Source organism: Entelurus aequoreus, linkage group LG06 (assembly GCF_033978785.1).
Source record: "Entelurus aequoreus isolate RoL-2023_Sb linkage group LG06, RoL_Eaeq_v1.1, whole genome shotgun sequence".
NCBI lineage: Eukaryota > Metazoa > Chordata > Actinopteri > Syngnathiformes > Syngnathidae > Entelurus > Entelurus aequoreus.
The window spans coordinates 78,372,110-78,391,028 of record NC_084736.1 but is presented as its reverse complement, the minus strand read 5'-3'; the positions used below and the strand labels follow the sequence as shown (position 1 = coordinate 78,391,028).

Sequence of the window (18,919 nt, the reverse complement as noted above, 5' to 3'; positions counted from 1 at the left end):
CCAACCCAAAAAACCTCCCTCTCCCTCATTCACACAAAAGGGTTGTTTCTTTCTGTTATAAATATTCTGGTTCCTACATTATATATCAATATATATCAATACAGTCTGCAAGGGATACAGTCCGTAAGCACACATGATTGTGCGTGCTGCTGGTCCACTAATAGTACTAACCTTTAACAGTTAATTTTACTAATTTTCATTAATTACTAGTTTCTATGTAACTGTTTTTATATTGTTTTACTTTCTTTTTTATTCAAGAAAATGTTTTTAATTTAGTTATCTTATTTTATTTATTTTTTTAAAAAGTACCTTATCTTCACCATACATGGTTGTCCAAATTAGGCATAATAATGTGTTAATTCCACGACTGCATACATCGGTTGATATCGGTATCGGTTGATATCGGTATCGGTAATTAAAGAGTTGGACAATATCGGAATATCGGATATCGGCAAAAAGCCATTATCGGACACTCCCACCCAGAACCCGTTGCAGCATTAACTCTTCCGGGAGTTAATGCTGCCCGCCGCCCCCCGCTACCACCAAACCCCGCCCCCCACCTGTTGAGGCCATTAAATTCCAAGTTAATAATTATTTGTATAAAAAAAAAAAAAATAGTTTCTCAGTTCGAACATTGAATATTTTGTCTTTGCAGTCTTTTCAATTGAATATAAGTTGAAAAGGATTTGCAAATCATTGCATTCTGTTTTTATTTACCATTTACACAACGTGCCGACTTCACTGGTTTTGGGTTTTGTCAAATAAATTAGACTGGCAGCGCTTCCCGTTTTCTGGTCACACCTTTTTTAATTGATAAAACAACAACACTGACTGATTGTTATCTGTGGAAGGAGGGAAATGAAGAAGAAAGCAATTATAATTGGTGATAAAAGGGCAGATATTGAGGGTGACTATGAGCAAAGAGGTACAGGCGGCTACCGAGGCATAAAAGGGGGGAAACCTCATCTAAAGGCATCAAATTGGCTTGGGGTTTCATCATCGTGCTTTAGTTTCACCATGGTAGCTTAATGTGCTGCTGTGGAAGTGCCCATGTTATACATAATGGAACTGGGATAGTAGCCTGGTAATGGAATGTATTAGAATGAAGAAATAATTGAAAAGATAAATAGGACTGTATAGAGAATAAATGAGGGAGAAGACATAGCGCTATGAAGGGGCGATGGGGAGAAACATCAAACCTTACAGACTGACATGTGTTTTGGGCAGAACCAGACTTCGTGGCTTCGGCCTTGGTTCGAGAAAGCGGCGGCAGTAAAGAAGGAGACGACGACAAAATCTACTTCTTCTTTAGCGAGCGGGCGTTGGAGCTGGACTGTGACACTGAGGTCACTGTGGCAAGAGTGGCTCGCGTCTGCAAGGTAACCTCACACCTCCATATTATCTGCAGCTATTTTCTGTGGCTCAGTCAAAAAAAAAAGATACCAAACCCTAACAAATCTGAAGCTATATCGGAAGGTAACACATGTATATCTGTGAACTCTAAGGAGTAGGGATGATGTTCGAAACCGGTTCTCCCGGTTGTTCGATAAGAAAAGAACCGTTCGATAAGAAAAGAACCGATTCCATGGTCTCGAATCCCTTTTTGAGAACCGGTTCCCGTTATCGAGGCCACTATAGTAAAGAAAAAGAGTTGGTTCTTTATTCGAATCCCGTCCCACAAGAAATGCCCTGTGGGACATCACAAGAAATTACGTAGCTCAGTCATTAGACTGAGCTACGTCATTTCCTGTGATGTCACAAAAGCAGCAAAAATAATGGACCGGAAAAAAACGCCTCAAGGCATGGCTATTCACCTATAACAACAGTCAATATTTATTTATTTTATTTTTTTAGGGGGGTAACAGTCATTATTTATTTATTTATTTTATTGTATTTTTTTCTTATAAAATAAAAGTGAGCTTTTGTTAAACCAAATATTGTGTTTTTTCCCATATACAACAACCTATCTGGATTCGATAAGAGAATCGATAAGGAATCGGTTCGATAAGAGGATTCGATAATGGGCTCGAACTCGATAATTTCTTATCAAACATCATCCCTACTAAGGAGTACTTTTATTGCATAAAACGTCAATTAATAGGTACACATGTATATCTGTGAACTCTTAAGGAGTAGGGATGATGTTCGAAACCGGTTCTCCCGGTTGTTCGATAAGAAAAGAACCGTTCGATAAGAAAAGAACCGATTCCATGGACTCGAATCCCTTTTTGAGAACCGGTTCCCGTTATCGAGGCCACTATAGTAAAGAAAAAGAGTTGGTTCTTTATTCGAATCCCGTCCCACAAGAAATGCCCTGTGGGACATCACAGGAAATGCCTTAGCTCAGTCATTAGACTGAGCTACGTCATTTCTTGTGATGTCACAAAAGCAGCAAAAATAATGGACCGGAAAAAAACGCCTCAAGGCATGGCTATTCACCTATAGTGATCACAGAGACAGGTTGTTTTTGTGTTACTGTATATATTTGTTTTTCTGAAAAATACCACTTAATATACTTTGGGTAACAACAGTCAATATTTATTCATTTTATTTTTTTAGGGGGGTAACAGTCAATATTTATTTTTTTATTTTTTATTTTTTTTTCCTATTAAATAAAAGTGAGCTTTTGTTAAACCAAATATTGTGTTTTTTCCCTTATACAACAACCTATCTGGATTCGATAAGAGAATCGATAAGGAATCGGTTCGATAAGAGGATTCGATAATGGGCTCGAACTCGATAATTTCCTATCAAACATCATCCCTACTAAGGAGTACTTTTATTGCATAAAACGTCAATTAATAGGTACACATGTATATCTGTGAACTCTAAGGAGTAGGGATGATGTTCGAAACCGGTTCTCCCGGTTGTTCGATAAGAAAAGAACCGTTCGATAAGAAAAGAACCGATTCCATGGACTCGAATCCCTTTTTGAGAACCGGTTCCCGTTATCGAGGCCACTATAGTAAAGAAAAAGAGTTGGTTCTTTATTCGAATCCCGTCCCACAAGAAATGCCCTGTGGGACATCACAGGAAATGACTGAGCTACGTCATTTCCTGTGATGTCACAAAAGCAGCAAAAATAATGGACCGGAAAAAACCGCCTCAAGGCATGGCTATTCACCTATAATGATCACAGAGACAGGTTGTTTTTGTGTTACTGTATATATTTGTTTTTCTGAAAAATCCCACTTAATATACTTTGGGTAACAACAGTCAATATTTATTTATTTTATTTTTTAGGGGGGTAACAGTCATTATTTATTTATTTATTTTATGGTATTTTTTTCTTATTAAATAAAAGTGAGCTTTTGTTAAACCAAATATTGTGTTTTTTCCCATATACAACAACCTATCTGGATTCGATAAGAGAATCGATAAGGAATCGGTTCGAAAAGAAGATTCGATAATGGGCTCGAACTCGATAATTTCTTATCAAACATCATCCCTACTAAGGAGTACTTTTATTGCATAAAACGTCAATTAATAGGTACACATGTATATCTGTGAACTCTTAAGGAGTAGGGATGATGTTCGAAACCGGTTCTCCCGGTTGTTCGATAAGAAAATAACCGTTCGATAAGAAAAGAACCGATTCCATGGACTCGAATCCCTTTTTGAGAACCGGTTCCCATTATCGAGGCCACTATAGTAAAGAAAAAGAGTTGGTTCTTTATTCGAATCCCTGGGAACGAATCCCGTCGCACAAGAAATGCCCTGTGGGACATCACAGGAAATGACTGAGCTACGTCATTTCCTGTGATGTCACAAAAGCAGCAAAAATAATGGACCGGAAAAAAACGCCTCAAGGCATGGCTATTCACCTATAGTGATCACAGAGACAGGTTGTTTTTGTGTTACTGTATATATTTGTTTTTCTGAAAAATCCCACTTAATATACTTTGGGTAACAACAGTGAATATTTATTTATTTTATTTTTTTAGGGGGGTAACAGTCATTATTTATTTATTTATTTTATTGTATTTTTTTCTTATAAAATAAAAGTGAGCTTTTGTTAAACCAAATATTGTGTTTTTTCCCATATACAACAACCTATCTGGATTCGATAAGAGAATCGATAAGGAATCGGTTCGATAAGAGGATTCGATAATGGGCTCGAACTCGATAATTTCTTGTCAAACATCATCCCTATTAAGGAGTACTTTTATTGCATAAAACGTCAATCAATAGGTACACATGTATATCTGTGAACTCTATAGTACTTTTATTGCATAAAACGTCAATTAATAGATACACATGTATATCTGTAAACTCTAAGGAGTACTTTTATTGCATAAAACATCAATTAATAGGTACACATGTATATCTGAAAACTCTAAGGAGTACTTTTATTGCATAAAACATCAATTAATAGATACACATGTATATCTGTAAACTCTAAGGAGTACTTTTTATTGCATAAAACGTCAATTAATAGGTACACATGTATATCTGTGAACTCTAAGGAGTACTTTTTATTGCATAAAACATCAATTAATAAACACGTTCTATATTATGCTGTTTATAGAGCAATTTTCGGAGAAGCGTTATCTGTAATCTTACCTTTATAAATGGATTTTGAAGTGTATCTGAAATACACAAGATTTTATTATAATGTTGTCACCTAAGTAAACTCAATGTCTAACTACAAAGGCGGACGCGCTCAATTTTTCAGGATTTATGCAGATCCCAAATACAGATCAGCAGGTGCCAAAAGGTAAGAAAAGTTGCTTTTGCATAATATTGCGAAACAAAACGCCCGATAATATGTCTTACCTTATACACACACCATAATAATACGCCTATGTTGAATGCGCCGACAATCCATCACGGGTTAGGGTTAGGGTTAGGGTTAGGGTTAGGGTTAGGGTTAGGGGTCACCAAAGTGGTACTAAAACATTTTAATGTTCTATGTTTTCAATGGAAGATATAAAAAAAAATTGGTGTTGTTTACTTGAGTCATATTGCCATCAGTCTACATGTATCTCTTATGTTTGACTGCCATCTACTGGTCACACTTATCATTACACCATGTACCAAATAAAATGGCTTCGAAGTCGTCGGTAAGCACAACCAGAATTATTTTGTACATATTCCGTACAATTATTCCGGGTTATAAGGCGCACTGTCGAGTTTTGAGTGCAAATTCGGTAGTAGTGTTGTTTCGATCCCAGTAAGTACCTGGTATCGACAATGTCGATATTTACATCACTGCGCTCATTCGTAATAAACATGGAGAATTCTTAACAGGTTGCGCCAAATCTGTCCGTCAAACGTATCCCTGAATTCAGCATTCCCACAAAAATGTATGGTAAACAATGGTAGGTGACAATTGAAGGCAATTTAAAGGCCTACTGAAATGAATTTTTTTTATTTAAACGGGGATAGCAGATCTATTCTATGTGTCATACTTGATCATTTCGCGATATTGCCATATTTTTGCTGAAAGGATTTAGTATAGAACAACGACGATAAAGATTGCAACTTTTGGTATCTGATAAAAAAAAAAGGCTTGCCCCTACCGGAAGTAGCGTGACGTAGTCAGTTGAACATATACGCAAAGTTCCCTATTGTTTACAATGATGGCCGCATGAAGTGAGAGAGATTCGGACCGAGAAAGCGACAATTTCCCCATTAATTTGAGCGAGGATGAAAGATTTGTGGATGAGTAAAGTGCAAGTGAAGGACTAGTGGGGAGTTGAAGCTATTCAGATAGGGAAGATGCTGTGAGAGCCGGGGGTGACCTGATATTCAGCTGGGAATGACTACAACAGTAAATAAACACAAGACATATATATACTCTATTAGCCACAACACAACCAGGCTTATATTTAATATGCCACAAATTAATCCTGCATAAAAACACCTGCGTGTTTGTTACGCTAGCTCCTAGCTCCTCTGCTAGCTGCTAGCTCCATAGAACACGCCAATACAATTCAAACACCTGATCAACACACACAATCACTCAGCCCAAAAGACCGTTCACCTAACCCAAGGTTCATAAAGCTTATATATTTTTAAAAAGTTACGTACATACGCAAAAAAAAGTTGCGCACATACGGTCAAGCGATCAAATGTTTAGAAGCCAAAGCTGCATACTCACAGTAGCACGTCTGCGTCTTTGTCATCCAAATCAAAGTAATCCTGGTAAGAGTCTGTGTTGTCCCAGTTCTCTACAGGCGTCTGTGTATCGAAGTCAAAAGTCCTCCTGGTTAGAGTCTCTGTTATCCGAGTTCTTCCATCTTGACTGCATCTTCCGGGAATGTAAACAAAGAAGCGTTGTTGCTGACTACGTTCGAAAAATACGTCCATTTCGCACCGACAACTGTCTTCTTTGCTTGCTCAGCTTCCTTCTCCATAATGCAATGAACATGATTGCAACAGATTCACGAACACAGATGTCCAGAATACTGTGGAATTATGAAATGAAAACAGAGCTTTTTCGTATTGGCTTCAATGTGGAAGGCATACCCGTGTTCCCCGGTCTACGTCACGCGCATACGTCATCCTCAGAGGCGTTTCGAACCGGAAGTTTAGCGGCAAATTTAAAATGTCACTTTATAAGTTAACCCGGCCGTATTGGCATGTGTTATAATGTTAAGATTTCATCATTGATGTATAAACTATCAGACTGCGTGGTCGGTAGTAGTGGCTTTCAGTAGGCCTTTAATGTGAAATGCAGGGAAGTATCAGGCAGTCTCGTTGATAGACTGAGTACTAACTTGAGGGAAGATACTGTCAAAAATGTAAATGTGTTCTGATTAGACCGGGTCATTAGTGGAAAGGCGTTTAAAGACGTGAAATAAGTTTTGGTTTCTATGATTTCTTTGACCTTTATATTGACTGTTCTGTATGCAAGCACATCATCTGAGTAACCTTTAAAGTGAACAAAATGGATACAAAGTGTTAAACAGCGTGCGGATAAGCACGCGGCTTTACGGGAAATGCCCTTAAATGTCTGCTCGAACAAGAACAATAAAGCTCTTTGAGTGAAATTACAAGCAGATGCCCACACATGATGAACACTGAATGAATTATTCAGCGCATCCTGCTGATACTGTTTGTGAAGCGCGATCCCAATGTCTGCATTTAACTGCCGTAATATGACCATTGACTTTTATTATTGCTCACACAATCACGGCGGACGATAACAAAAACATGTCAAGCACAAGGGCCTTTTTAAATGTGTCGCATCAGAATAGATCCCATTAAAGACGCGTTTGTTGCGTTTATAGCGGGACTAAATAATAATGATGTCATTGATACGTTTTATCTGTCACAAAAGCATCCTGAGCTGCCGATCAAATGCTGGGACTTTTAAAAGACACGTTTAAATCCTGTCAATCAATCAATCAATCAATGTTTATTCATATAGCCCTGAATCACGAGTGTCTCAAAGGGCTGCACAAGCCGCGACGACATCCTCGGTTCAGAGCCCACATCAGGGCAAGGAAAAACTCACAACCCAGTGGGATGTCAATGTGAATGACTATGAGAAACCTTGGAGAGGACCGCAGATGTGGGTGACTCCCCCTCCCCACCCCCTCACCCTCTAGGGGAGCCCGGATGCAATGGACGTCGAGTGGGTCTAGCATAATATTGTGAAAGTCCAGTCCATAGTGGATCTAACGTAATAGTGAGAGTCCAGTCCATAGTGGATCTAACATAATAGTGAGAGAGTCCAGTCCATAGTGGATCTAACATAATAGTGAGAGAGTCCAGTCCATAGTGGATCTAACATAATAGTGAGAGTCCAGTCCATAGTGGATCTAGCATAATATTGTGAAAGTCCAGTCCATAGTGGATCTAACATAATAGTGTGAGTCCAGTCCATAGTGGATCTAACATAATAGTGAGAGAGTCCAGTCCATAGTGGATCTAACATAATAGTGTGAGAGTCCAGTCCATAGTGGATCTAACATAATAGTGAGAGTCCAGTCCATAGTGGATCTAACATAATAGTGAGAGAGTCCAGTCCATAGTGAATCTAACATAATAGTGTGAGTCCAGTCCATAGTGGATCTAACATAATAGTGAGAGAGTCCAGTCCATAGTGAATCTAACATAATAGTGTGAGTCCAGTCCATAGTGGATCTAACATAATAATGTGAGAGTCCAGTCCATAGTGGATCTAACATAATAGTGTGAGTCCAGTCCATAGTGGATCTAACATAATAATGTGAGAGTCCAGTCCATAGTGGATCTAACATAATAGTGTGAGAGTCCAGTCCATAGTGGATCTAACATAATAGTGAGAGTCCAGTCCATAGTGGATCTAACATAATAGTGAGAGAGTCCAGTCCATAGTGAATCTAACATAATAGTGTGAGTCCAGTCCATAGTGGATCTAACATAATAATGTGAGAGTCCAGTCCATAGTGGATCTAACATAATAGTGTGAGTCCAGTCCATAGTGGATCTAACATAATAATGTGAGAGTCCAGTCCATAGTGGATCTAACATAATAGTGTGAGTCCAGTCCATAGTGGATCTAACATAATAGTGGGAGTCCAGTCCGTAGTGGATCTAACATAATAGTGAGAGTCCAGTCCATAGTGGATCTAACATAATAGTGTGAGTCCAGTCCATAGTGGATCTAACATAAAATGTGAGAGTCCAGTCCATAGTGGATCTAACATAATAGTGGGAGTCCAGTCCGTAGTGGATCTAACATAAGAGTGAGAGTCCAGTCCATAGTGGATCTAACATAATAATGTGAGAGTCCAGTCCATAGTGGATCTAACATAATAGTGTGAGTCCAGTCCATAGTGGATCTAACATAATAGTGTGAGTCCAGTCCATAGTGGATCTAACATATTAGTGTGAGTCCAGTCCATAGTGGATCTAACATAATAATGTGAGAGTCCAGTCCATAGTGGATCTAACATAATAGTGTGAGTCCAGTCCGTAGTGGATCTAACATAAGAGTGAGAGTCCAGTCCATAGTGGGGCCAGCAGGAGACCATCCCGAGCGGAGACGGGTCAGCAGCGCAGAGATGTCCCCAACCGATGCACACCGGGTCCACACCGGGTCCACACCGGGTCCCGACTCTGGACAGCCAGCACTTCACCTGTGCCCCCCCCTCCACAAGGGAGAGGGGGGCAGAAAAGAAAAGAAACGGCAGATCAACTGGTCTAAAAGAGGGTCCATTTAAAGGCTAGAGTATACAAATGAGTCTTAAGATGGGACTTAAATGCTTCTACTGAGGTAGCATCTCTAACTGGCATTCCAGAGTACTGGAGCCCCAGTAGAAAACGCTCTATCTTGTATTTGAGATTGTTTATAGGCTCAGGCCAAATAAGTGCTCAACTTCAGCCTAAACCCTGTCGGTCTGTAAAATTGTCAATTTGTGAACGTAAAACTGTTTGTTTATTTTGTTGACCACTGACCGAGGAAATAATAAACTCTACTCAACTTTTAACTTGATCTGAAATGTCTCATCTTCAGGGTGACCTTGGTGGTACTCGGACACTGCAAAAAAAATGGACCACCTTCCAAAAAGCCCGGCTGGACTGCTCCCTACCTGAGCGTCACGTCTCCTTCAACAGCCTCCAAGCTGTCTTCACGCTGCCGGGACAGGACTGGAGGGGAACTACTTTCTTTGGCATCTTCCATGCTCAATGGTGAGTGGAGAGATCGTATCAAGAAGCAAAATGTTGCCTATCATTCACACTCCTTATGTGAGACAAGGACACTCACGTCTTTTCTCTTTTTTTCTGCAGTCTGAATTGTAAAAACAAAAACAAAAAACTGCTTGTATAGGCTAACAATGCCTACATAGCCCTCTAAAAAACATCCTAAAACTGCCAACAATACTCCATTTGCATGCCGTGGTTCAAACACTGATGACATTTATTAAACAGACGAGAAGCAAGGAATCATGCAGAGACAGAGTTCAATTTGGCTCAATGAGGAGACACGTGTTTTGGGCTGTACTCTAGTCACAGATCCAAACTACGTTCTAAAAGTCCAGCCCGCGTGCTTCCTCTATTTATTTGGGAGGTCCCTGGTTACATCACTGAAGCTGTCGCTGAGGGAAGGGGGGTAATCTCGACAACTCCGGTGAGACACAATATATGATAATACAAAAATGCAAATGTGTTGACGCTGGTGATATCGCCTTGTCTCTGCTCTGTCTGCGTCACGGCGGTGTTCGGCCTTGGCAGTCAGCGGGCCGTCCCTGGACACAAACACTTGATACCAGACTGGCTTGCAATCTTTTGTAAAGCCAGCTTTGCACAGACAAAGAAAAATACCATTTCAGCACAATTTACAGTAATTATAGCAACGGCCATTAAGCATAAAAGTTGTGTGATAATATATACATCATTATTCGAACAGACCTGCATATCAACCAATTGTTGGCGATATTGTTAGTGTGAGAGCTAACACAGAGGAATTATTCTATGTAACACAGGGCTTTGATCACCGAAGTAACGTAGCTACTGAAAGTCTTGACATACTGAGCCAGTGAGCTGCTACGTCCCCTCAGAGTTGGTAAAAGTTTGTGCTGGATCATAAATTATGCCTCGTACTTGCGGAGTAGAAGATTGTGTGGCCATAAGCTGAGAAGTTGGTCCACTTTGAAATTCAACTTAAGCCCGAAGATATCGCTAAGAAAAAAATTGATTAACGCGCCTAAAATTACAGAAGAAATCGGGGGTATTTGGCTTTTAGGATAAATTTTGAACAATTAAGCAACACTACCTTAAACAAGATGTTCTCTGAGGGAAGTGGCCACCTGTCTTAGATAACAAAAACTAGATCGTACAACGGAGTTTATCTGATGTTCCAATTTAAAATCATTGTTGAACTTAAAACCAAGATTTGTGACTGTGGGTTTTAAATAAGGCATCAGGGGGGTCCTGGTCCCTGGGGGGAGCATTCTGTTTGACTTTTGAGTCAAATAAAATGATTTCCCTCTTGTTCTCATTTAAGTTTAGAAAGTTTACAGTCAACCATGCGTTTATGTCCTCAAGACAATTTAAAATTGATTTTAAACGTGTCACTTTTCTTTTTTAAAGGGACGTAGATTTGCGTATCATCCGCACAAAGATGATTTTTTTTATTTAATTTTTTTTAAAATGTGTTGAATAGGTAGGATGTACACTGAAAACAGGATTGGTTCTAGGATTGAACCCTGGGGGACACCACAGGACAAGGAAGTATAGGCCAAAGCCCAATCATCAATTTGGATTTTTAAAAAGTTTGGTTTGTCGGATATGACCTGAACCATTTCAAGGGTGTGCCTTTTAAAGCTGCACAGGAGGTCTGCCCTAGGGAAACTGAGACATTTACTGTCTAGGCGGTGATCTTTCATTGGGACTATTTTCTTCATTGATACATCACATTGCAGAGTGAACCAGCTCTGAACTGAAAGCTTTGTTTCTTAGAAGATGAGTCTATCTTATCCCCCCATGTGACTTGCTGGGGATTCTGTCAAGTCTCCTTGCTTTGATAGAGATAACATTAAAAGACAATTGGACACGATTTGAATAACGATTTCCAGTTGAGCCACGATCTGAGGAAAATCACTATCTTTTTGACATGCCAAGACGCCAGCGTGTGTCTTAAGATGTGGCTTCATTGTATTAAACCCAGGAGCAAAGAAGACCTTTCCCAATAGGATCCTACAGAACAAAATCCACATTTGAAAATGTTGTCAACCCAGTTATTACTCAAAGTGAACATTGTTAGGTCATTAAGTAATTTAGACAAAAAGTTATTAACTTTTTAGTCTAGTTAACCATGCGCTATTGTCAGGTTCAAACACTGATGACATCTATTAAACAAGACAAGAAGCAAAGAATTAAACTGAGACAGAATTACATTTGTCTCAATTGAGGAGAGACGCTTGGGCCGCACTCTTGCACAGTCTCCCAGCACGCCCTGGCGAAAGATTGTTTATACGCCTCCTCTTTTATTTGGACTTTCCCTGATTACATGGCAACGGCTGTTTCTAAGGGACGGGGGTCATAAACAGCCATGGCCTTTGATTACGAACAGTTCAAAGAAAAGGTGGTAAAACAGTTCAAAGAAGAGGTCGTACAACAGCTCACAGGAAAGGTCGCCTGGAGGGGAGTCTGGTCCTGCTTCCTCTCCGCTTTTGTAGTTCTTGGGTCAAGACAAAATCTTTCTGTGGATTACAATACATGAAAGAAACAGAACAGCCATGTGACTTGCTGGGGATTCTGTCAAGTCTCCTTGCTTTGATAGAGATAACATTAAAAGACAATTGGACACTATTTGAATGACGACTTACAGTTGAGCCACGATCTGAGGAAAATCACTATCTTTTTGACATGCCAAGACACCAGCTTCATTGTATTAAGCCCAGGAGCAAAGAAGACCTTTCCCAATAGGATCCTACAGAACAAAATCCACATTTGAAAATGTTGTCAACCCAGTTATTACTCGAAGTGAACATTGTTCGGTCATTAAGTAATTTAGACAAAAAGTTATTAACTTTTTAGTCTAGTTAACCATGCGCTTTTGTCAGGTTCAAACACTGGTGACATCTATTAAACAAGACAAGAAGCAAAGAATTAAACAGAGACAGAATTACATTTGGCTCAATTGAGGAGAGACGCCTGGGCCGCACTCTTGCACAGTCTCCCAGCACGCTCTGGCAAAAGTTTGTACACCTCCTCTTTTATTTGGACTTTCCCTGATTACATGGCAACACCTGTTTCTAAGGGACGTGGGTCATAAACAGCCATGGCGCTCCTGGGCCGTACTCTTGCACAGTCTCCCAGCACGCTCTGGCGAAAGATTGTTTACGCCTCCTCTTTTATTTGGACTTTTCCCTGATTACATGGCAACAGCCGTTTCTAAGGGACGGGGGTCATAAACAGCCATGGCCTTTGATTACGAACAGTTCAAAGAAAAGGTGGTAAAACAGTTCAAAGAAGAGGTCGTACAACAGCTCACAGAAAAGGTCGCCTGGAGGGGAGTCTGGTCCTGCTTCCTCTCCGCTTTTGTAGTTCTTGGGTCAAGACAAAATGTTTCTGTGGATTACAATACATGAAAGAAACAGAACAGCCATGTGACTTGCTGGGGATTCTGTCAAGTCTCCTTGCTTTGATAGAGATAACATTAAAAGACAATTGGACACTATTTGAATAACGATTTACAGTTGAGCCACGATCTGAGGAAAATCACTATCTTTTTGACATGCCAAGACACCAGCTTCATTGTATTAAGCCCAGGAGCAAAGAAGACCTTTCCCAATAGGATCCTACAGAACAAAATCCACATTTGAAAATGTTGTCAACCCAGTTATTACTCGAAGTGAACATTGTTAGGTCATTAGGTAATTTAGACAAAAAGTTATTAACTTTTTAGTATAGTTAACCATGCGCTATTGTCAGGTTCAAACACTGATGACATCTATTAAACAAGACAAGAAGCAAAGAATTAAACAGAGACAGAATTACATTTGGCTCAATTGAGGAGAGACGCCTGGGCCGCACTCTTGCACAGTCTCCCAGCACGCTCTGGCGAAAGTTTGTACACCTCCTCTTTTATTTGGACTTTTCCCTGATTACATGGCAACAGCTGTTTCTAAGGGACGCGGGTCATAAACAGCCATGGCCTTTTATTAGAAACAGTTCAAAGAAAAGGTGGTAAAACAGTTCAAAGAAGAGGTCGTAAAACAGCTCACAGAAAAGGTCGCCTGGAGGGGAGTCTGGTCCTGCTTCCTCTCCGCTTTTGTAGTTCTTGGGTCAAGACAAAATCTTTCTGTGGATTACAATACATGAAAGAAACAGAACAACCATGTGACTTGCTGGGGATTCTGTCAAGTCTCCTTGCTTTGGTAGAGATAACATTAAAAGACAATTGGACACTATTTGAATAACGACTTACAGTTGAGCCACGATCTGAGGAAAATCACTATCTTTTTGACATGCCAAGACACCAGCTTCATTGTATTAAGCCCAGGAGCAAAGAAGACCTTTCCCAATAGGATCCTACAGAACAAAATCCACATTTGAAAATGTTGTCAACCCATTTATTACTCGAAGTGAACATTGTTAGGTCATTAGGTAATTTAGACAAAAAGTTATTAACTTTTTAATCTAGTTAACCATGCGCTATTGTCAGGTTCAAACACTGATGACATCTATTAAACAAGACAAGAAGCAAAGAATTAAACAGAGACAGAATTACATTTGGCTCAATTGAGGAGAGACGCCTGGGCCGTACTCTTGCACAGTCTCCCAGCACGCTCTGGCGAAAGATTGTTTACGCCTCCTCTTTTATTTGGACTTTTCCCTGATTACATGGCAACAGCCGTTTCTAAGGGACGGGGGTCATAAACAGCCATGGCCTTTGATTACGAACAGTTCAAAGAAAAGGTGGTAAAACAGTTCAAAGAAGAGGTCGTACAACAGCTCACAGAAAAGGTCGCCTGGAGGGGAGTCTGGTCCTGCTTCCTCTCCGCTTTTGTAGTTCTTGGGTCAAGACAAAATGTTTCTGTGGATTACAATACATGAAAGAAACAGAACAGCCATGTGACTTGCTGGGGATTCTGTCAAGTCTCCTTGCTTTGATAGAGATAACATTAAAAGACAATTGGACACTATTTGAATAACGATTTACAGTTGAGCCACGATCTGAGGAAAATCACTATCTTTTTGACATGCCAAGACACCAGCTTCATTGTATTAAGCCCAGGAGCAAAGAAGACCTTTCCCAATGGGATCCTACAGAACAAAATCCACATTTGAAAATGTTGTCAACCCAGTTATTACTCGAAGTGAACATTGTTAGGTCATTAGGTAATTTAGACAAAAAGTTATTAACTTTTTAGTATAGTTAACCATGCGCTATTGTCAGGTTCAAACACTGATGACATCTATTAAACAAGACAAGAAGCAAAGAATTAAACAGAGACAGAATTACATTTGGCTCAATTGAGGAGAGACGCCTGGGCCGCACTCTTGCACAGTCTCCCAGCACGCTCTGGCGAAAGTTTGTACACCTCCTCTTTTATTTGGACTTTTCCCTGATTACATGGCAACAGCTGTTTCTAAGGGACGCGGGTCATAAACAGCCATGGCCTTTTATTAGAAACAGTTCAAAGAAAAGGTGGTAAAACAGTTCAAAGAAGAGGTCGTAAAACAGCTCACAGAAAAGGTCGCCTGGAGGGGAGTCTGGTCCTGCTTCCTCTCCGCTTTTGTAGTTCTTGGGTCAAGACAAAATCTTTCTGTGGATTACAATACATGAAAGAAACAGAACACCCATGTGACTTGCTGGGGATTCTGTCAAGTCTCCTTGCTTTGGTAGAGATAACATTAAAAGACAATTGGACACTATTTGAATAACGACTTACAGTTGAGCCACGATCTGAGGAAAATCACTATCTTTTTGACATGCCAAGACACCAGCTTCATTGTATTAAGCCCAGGAGCAAAGAAGACCTTTCCCAATAGGATCCTACAGAACAAAATCCACATTTGAAAATGTTGTCAACCCATTTATTACTCGAAGTGAACATTGTTAGGTCATTAGGTAATTTAGACAAAAAGTTATTAACTTTTTAATCTAGTTAACCATGCGCTATTGTCAGGTTCAAACACTGATGACATCTCAATCAATCAATCAATCAATGTTTATTTATATAGCCCTAAATCACAAGTGTCTCAAAGGGCTGTACAAGCCACAACGACATCCTCGGTACAGAGCCCACATACGGGCAAGGAAAAACTCACCCCAGTGGGACGTCGGCGAATGACTATGAGAAACCTTGGAGAGGACCGCATATGTGGGTAACCCCCCCCCTCTAGGGGAGACCGAAAGCAACGGATGTCGAGTGGGTCTGACATAACATTGTGAAAGTCCAGTCCACAGTGGATCCAACACATCAGCGGGAGTCCAGTCCACAGCGGGGCCAACAGGAAACCATCCCGAGCGTAGACGGGTCAGCAGCGCAGAGATGTCCCCAACCGATGCACAGGCTAGTGGTCCACCCGGGGTCCCGGCTCTGGACAGCCAGCACTTCATCCATGGCCACCGGACCTATGCAACTCCCCCTCGCAAGGGACAGGGGAGAAGAGGAGAGAAGAAAAGAAACGGCAGATCAACTGGTCTAAAAAAGGGGGGGTCTATTTAAAGGCTAGATTATACAAATGAGTTTTAAGATGGGACTTAAATGCTTCTACTGAGGTAGCATCTCTAACTGTTACCGGGAGGGCATTCCAGAGTACTGGAGCCCGAATAGAAAACGCTCTATAGCCCGCAGACTTTTTTTTGGCTCTGGGAATCACTAATAAGCCGGAGTTCTTTGAACGCAGATTTCTTGCCGGGACATATGGTACAATACAATCGGCGAGATAGGCTGGAGCTAAACCGTGTAATATTTTATACGTAAGTAGTAAAACCTTAAAGTCGCATCTTAAGTGCACAGGAAGCCAGTGCAAGTGAGCAAGTATAGGCGTAATATGATCAAACTTTCTTGTTTTTGTCAAAAGCCTTGCAGCCGCATTTTGTACCAACTGTAATCTTTTAATGCTAGACATAGGGAGGCCCGAAAATAATACGTTACAGTAATCGAGACGAGACGTAACGAACGCATGAATAATGATCTCAGCGTCGCTAGTGGACAAGATGGAACGAATTTTAGCGATATTACGGAGATGAAAGAAGGCCGTTTTAGTAACACTCTTAATGTGTGACTCAAACGAGAGAGTTGGGTCGAAGATAATACCCAGATTCTTTACCGAGTCTCCTTGTTTAATTGTTTGGTTGTCAAATGTTAAGGTGGTATTATTAAACAAGACAAGAAGCAAAGAATTAAACAGAGACAGAATTACATTTGGCTCAATTGAGGAGAGACGCCTGGGCCGTACTCTTGCACAGTCTCCCAGCACGCTCTGGCGAAAGATTGTTTACGCCTCCTCTTTTATTTGGACTTTTCCCTGATTACATGGCAACACCTGTTTCTAAGGGACGTGGGTCATAAACAGCCATGGCGCTCCTGGGCCGTACTCTTGCACAGTCTCCCAGCACGCTCTGGCGACAGATTGTTTACGCCTCCTCTTTTATTTGGACTTTTCCCTGATTACATGGCAACAGCTGTTTCTAAGGGACGCGGGTCATAAACAGCCATGGCCTTTGATTACGAACAGTTCAAAGAAAAGGTGGTATAACAGTTCAAAGAAGAGGTCGTACAACAGCTCACAGAAAAAGTCGCCTGGAGGGGAGTCTGGTCCTGCTTCCTCTCCGCTTTTGTAGTTCTTGGGTCAAGACAAAATCTTTCTGTGGATTACAATACATGAAAGAAACAGAACAACCATGTGACTTGCTGGGGATTCTGTCAAGTCTCCTTGCTTTGGTAGAGATAACATTAAAAGACAATTGGACACTATTTGAATAACGACTTACAGTTGAGCCACGATCTGAGGAAAATCACTATCTTTTTGACATGCCAAGACACCAGCTTCATTGTATTAAGCCCAGGAGCAAAGAAGACCTTTCCCAATAGGATCCTACAGAACAAAATCCACATTTGAAAATGTTGTCAACCCAGTTATTACTCAAAGTGAACATTGTTAGGTCATTAAGTAATTTAGACAAAAAGTTATTAACTTTTTAGTCTAGTTAACCATGCGCTATTGTCAGGTTCAAACACTGATGACATCTATTAAACAAGACAAGAAGCAAAGAATTAAACAGAGACAGAATTACATTTGGCTCAATTGAGGAGAGACGCCTGGGCCGCACTCTTGCACAGTCTCCCAGCACGCTCTGGCGAAAGATTGTTTACGCCTCCTCTTTTATTTGGACTTTCCCTGATTACATGGCAACAGCTGTTTCTAAGGGACGGGGGTCATAAACAGCCATGGCCTTTGATTACGAACAGTTCAAAGAAAAGGTGGTAAAACAGTTCAAAGAAGAGGTCGTACAACAGTTCACAGAAAAGTTCGCCTTTAGGGGAGTCTGGTCCTGCTTCCTCTCCGCTTTTGTAGTTCTTGGGTCAAGACAAAATCTTTCTGTGGATTACAATACATGAAAGAAACAGAACAACCATGTGACTTGCTGGGGATTCTGTCAAGTCTCCTTGCTTTGGTAGAGATAACATTAAAAGACAATTGGACACTATTTGAATAACGACTTACAGTTGAGCCACGATCTGAGGAAAATCACTATCTTTTTGACATGCTAAGACACCAGCTTCCTTGTATGAAGCCCAGGAGCAAAGAAGACCTTTCCCAATAGGATCCTACAGAACAAAATCCACATTTGAAAATGTTGTCAACCCAGTTATTACTCGAAGTGAACATTGTTAGGTCATTAGGTAATTTAGACAAAAAGTTATTAACTTTTTAGTCTAGTTAACCATGCGCTATTGTCAGGTTCAAACACTGGTGACATCTATTAAACAAGACAAGAAGCAAAGAATTAAACAGAGACAGAATTACATTTGGCTCAATTGAGGAGAGACGCCTGGGCCGTACTCTTGCACAGTCTCCCAGCATGCTCTGGCGAAAGATTGTTTACGCCTCCTCTTTTATTTGGACTTTTCCCTGATTACATGGCAACAGCCGTTTCTAAGGGACGTGGGTCATAAACAGCCATGGCGCTCCTGGGCCGTACTCTTGCACAGTCTCCCAGCACGCTCTGGCGAAAGATTGTTTACGCCTCCTCTTTTATTTGGACTTTTCCCTGATTACATGGCAACAGCCGTTTCTAAGGGACGGGGGTCATAAACAGCCATGGCCTTTGATTACGAACAGTTCAAAGAAAAGGTGGTAAAACCGTTCAAGGAAGAGGTCGTACAACAGCTCACAGGAAAGGTCGCCTGGAGGGGAGTCTGGTCCTGCTTCCTCTCCGCTTTTGTAGTTCTTGGGTCAATGATGATTCTTACTTTTTATTCTAATCAGGGTCCAATAAGCCCAAATAGCAAAGAGAAATTTA

The 18,919-nt window shown here is 40.6% G+C and overlaps 1 protein-coding gene across 1 annotated transcript in view; it reads left to right on the top strand.

Moving 5' to 3' along the window:
• The window catches only part of sema4c (sema domain, immunoglobulin domain (Ig), transmembrane domain (TM) and short cytoplasmic domain, (semaphorin) 4C), a 103,581-nt gene that overhangs the window by 48,017 nt on the left and 36,645 nt on the right, over positions 1-18,919 (top strand). Inside the window, exons 6-7 of the mRNA XM_062051808.1 lie at positions 1,228-1,379; positions 9,449-9,624. Coding sequence (XP_061907792.1) covers positions 1,228-1,379; positions 9,449-9,624 — 328 coding nt within the window. The remainder of the gene's footprint in view (positions 1-1,227; positions 1,380-9,448; positions 9,625-18,919) is intronic.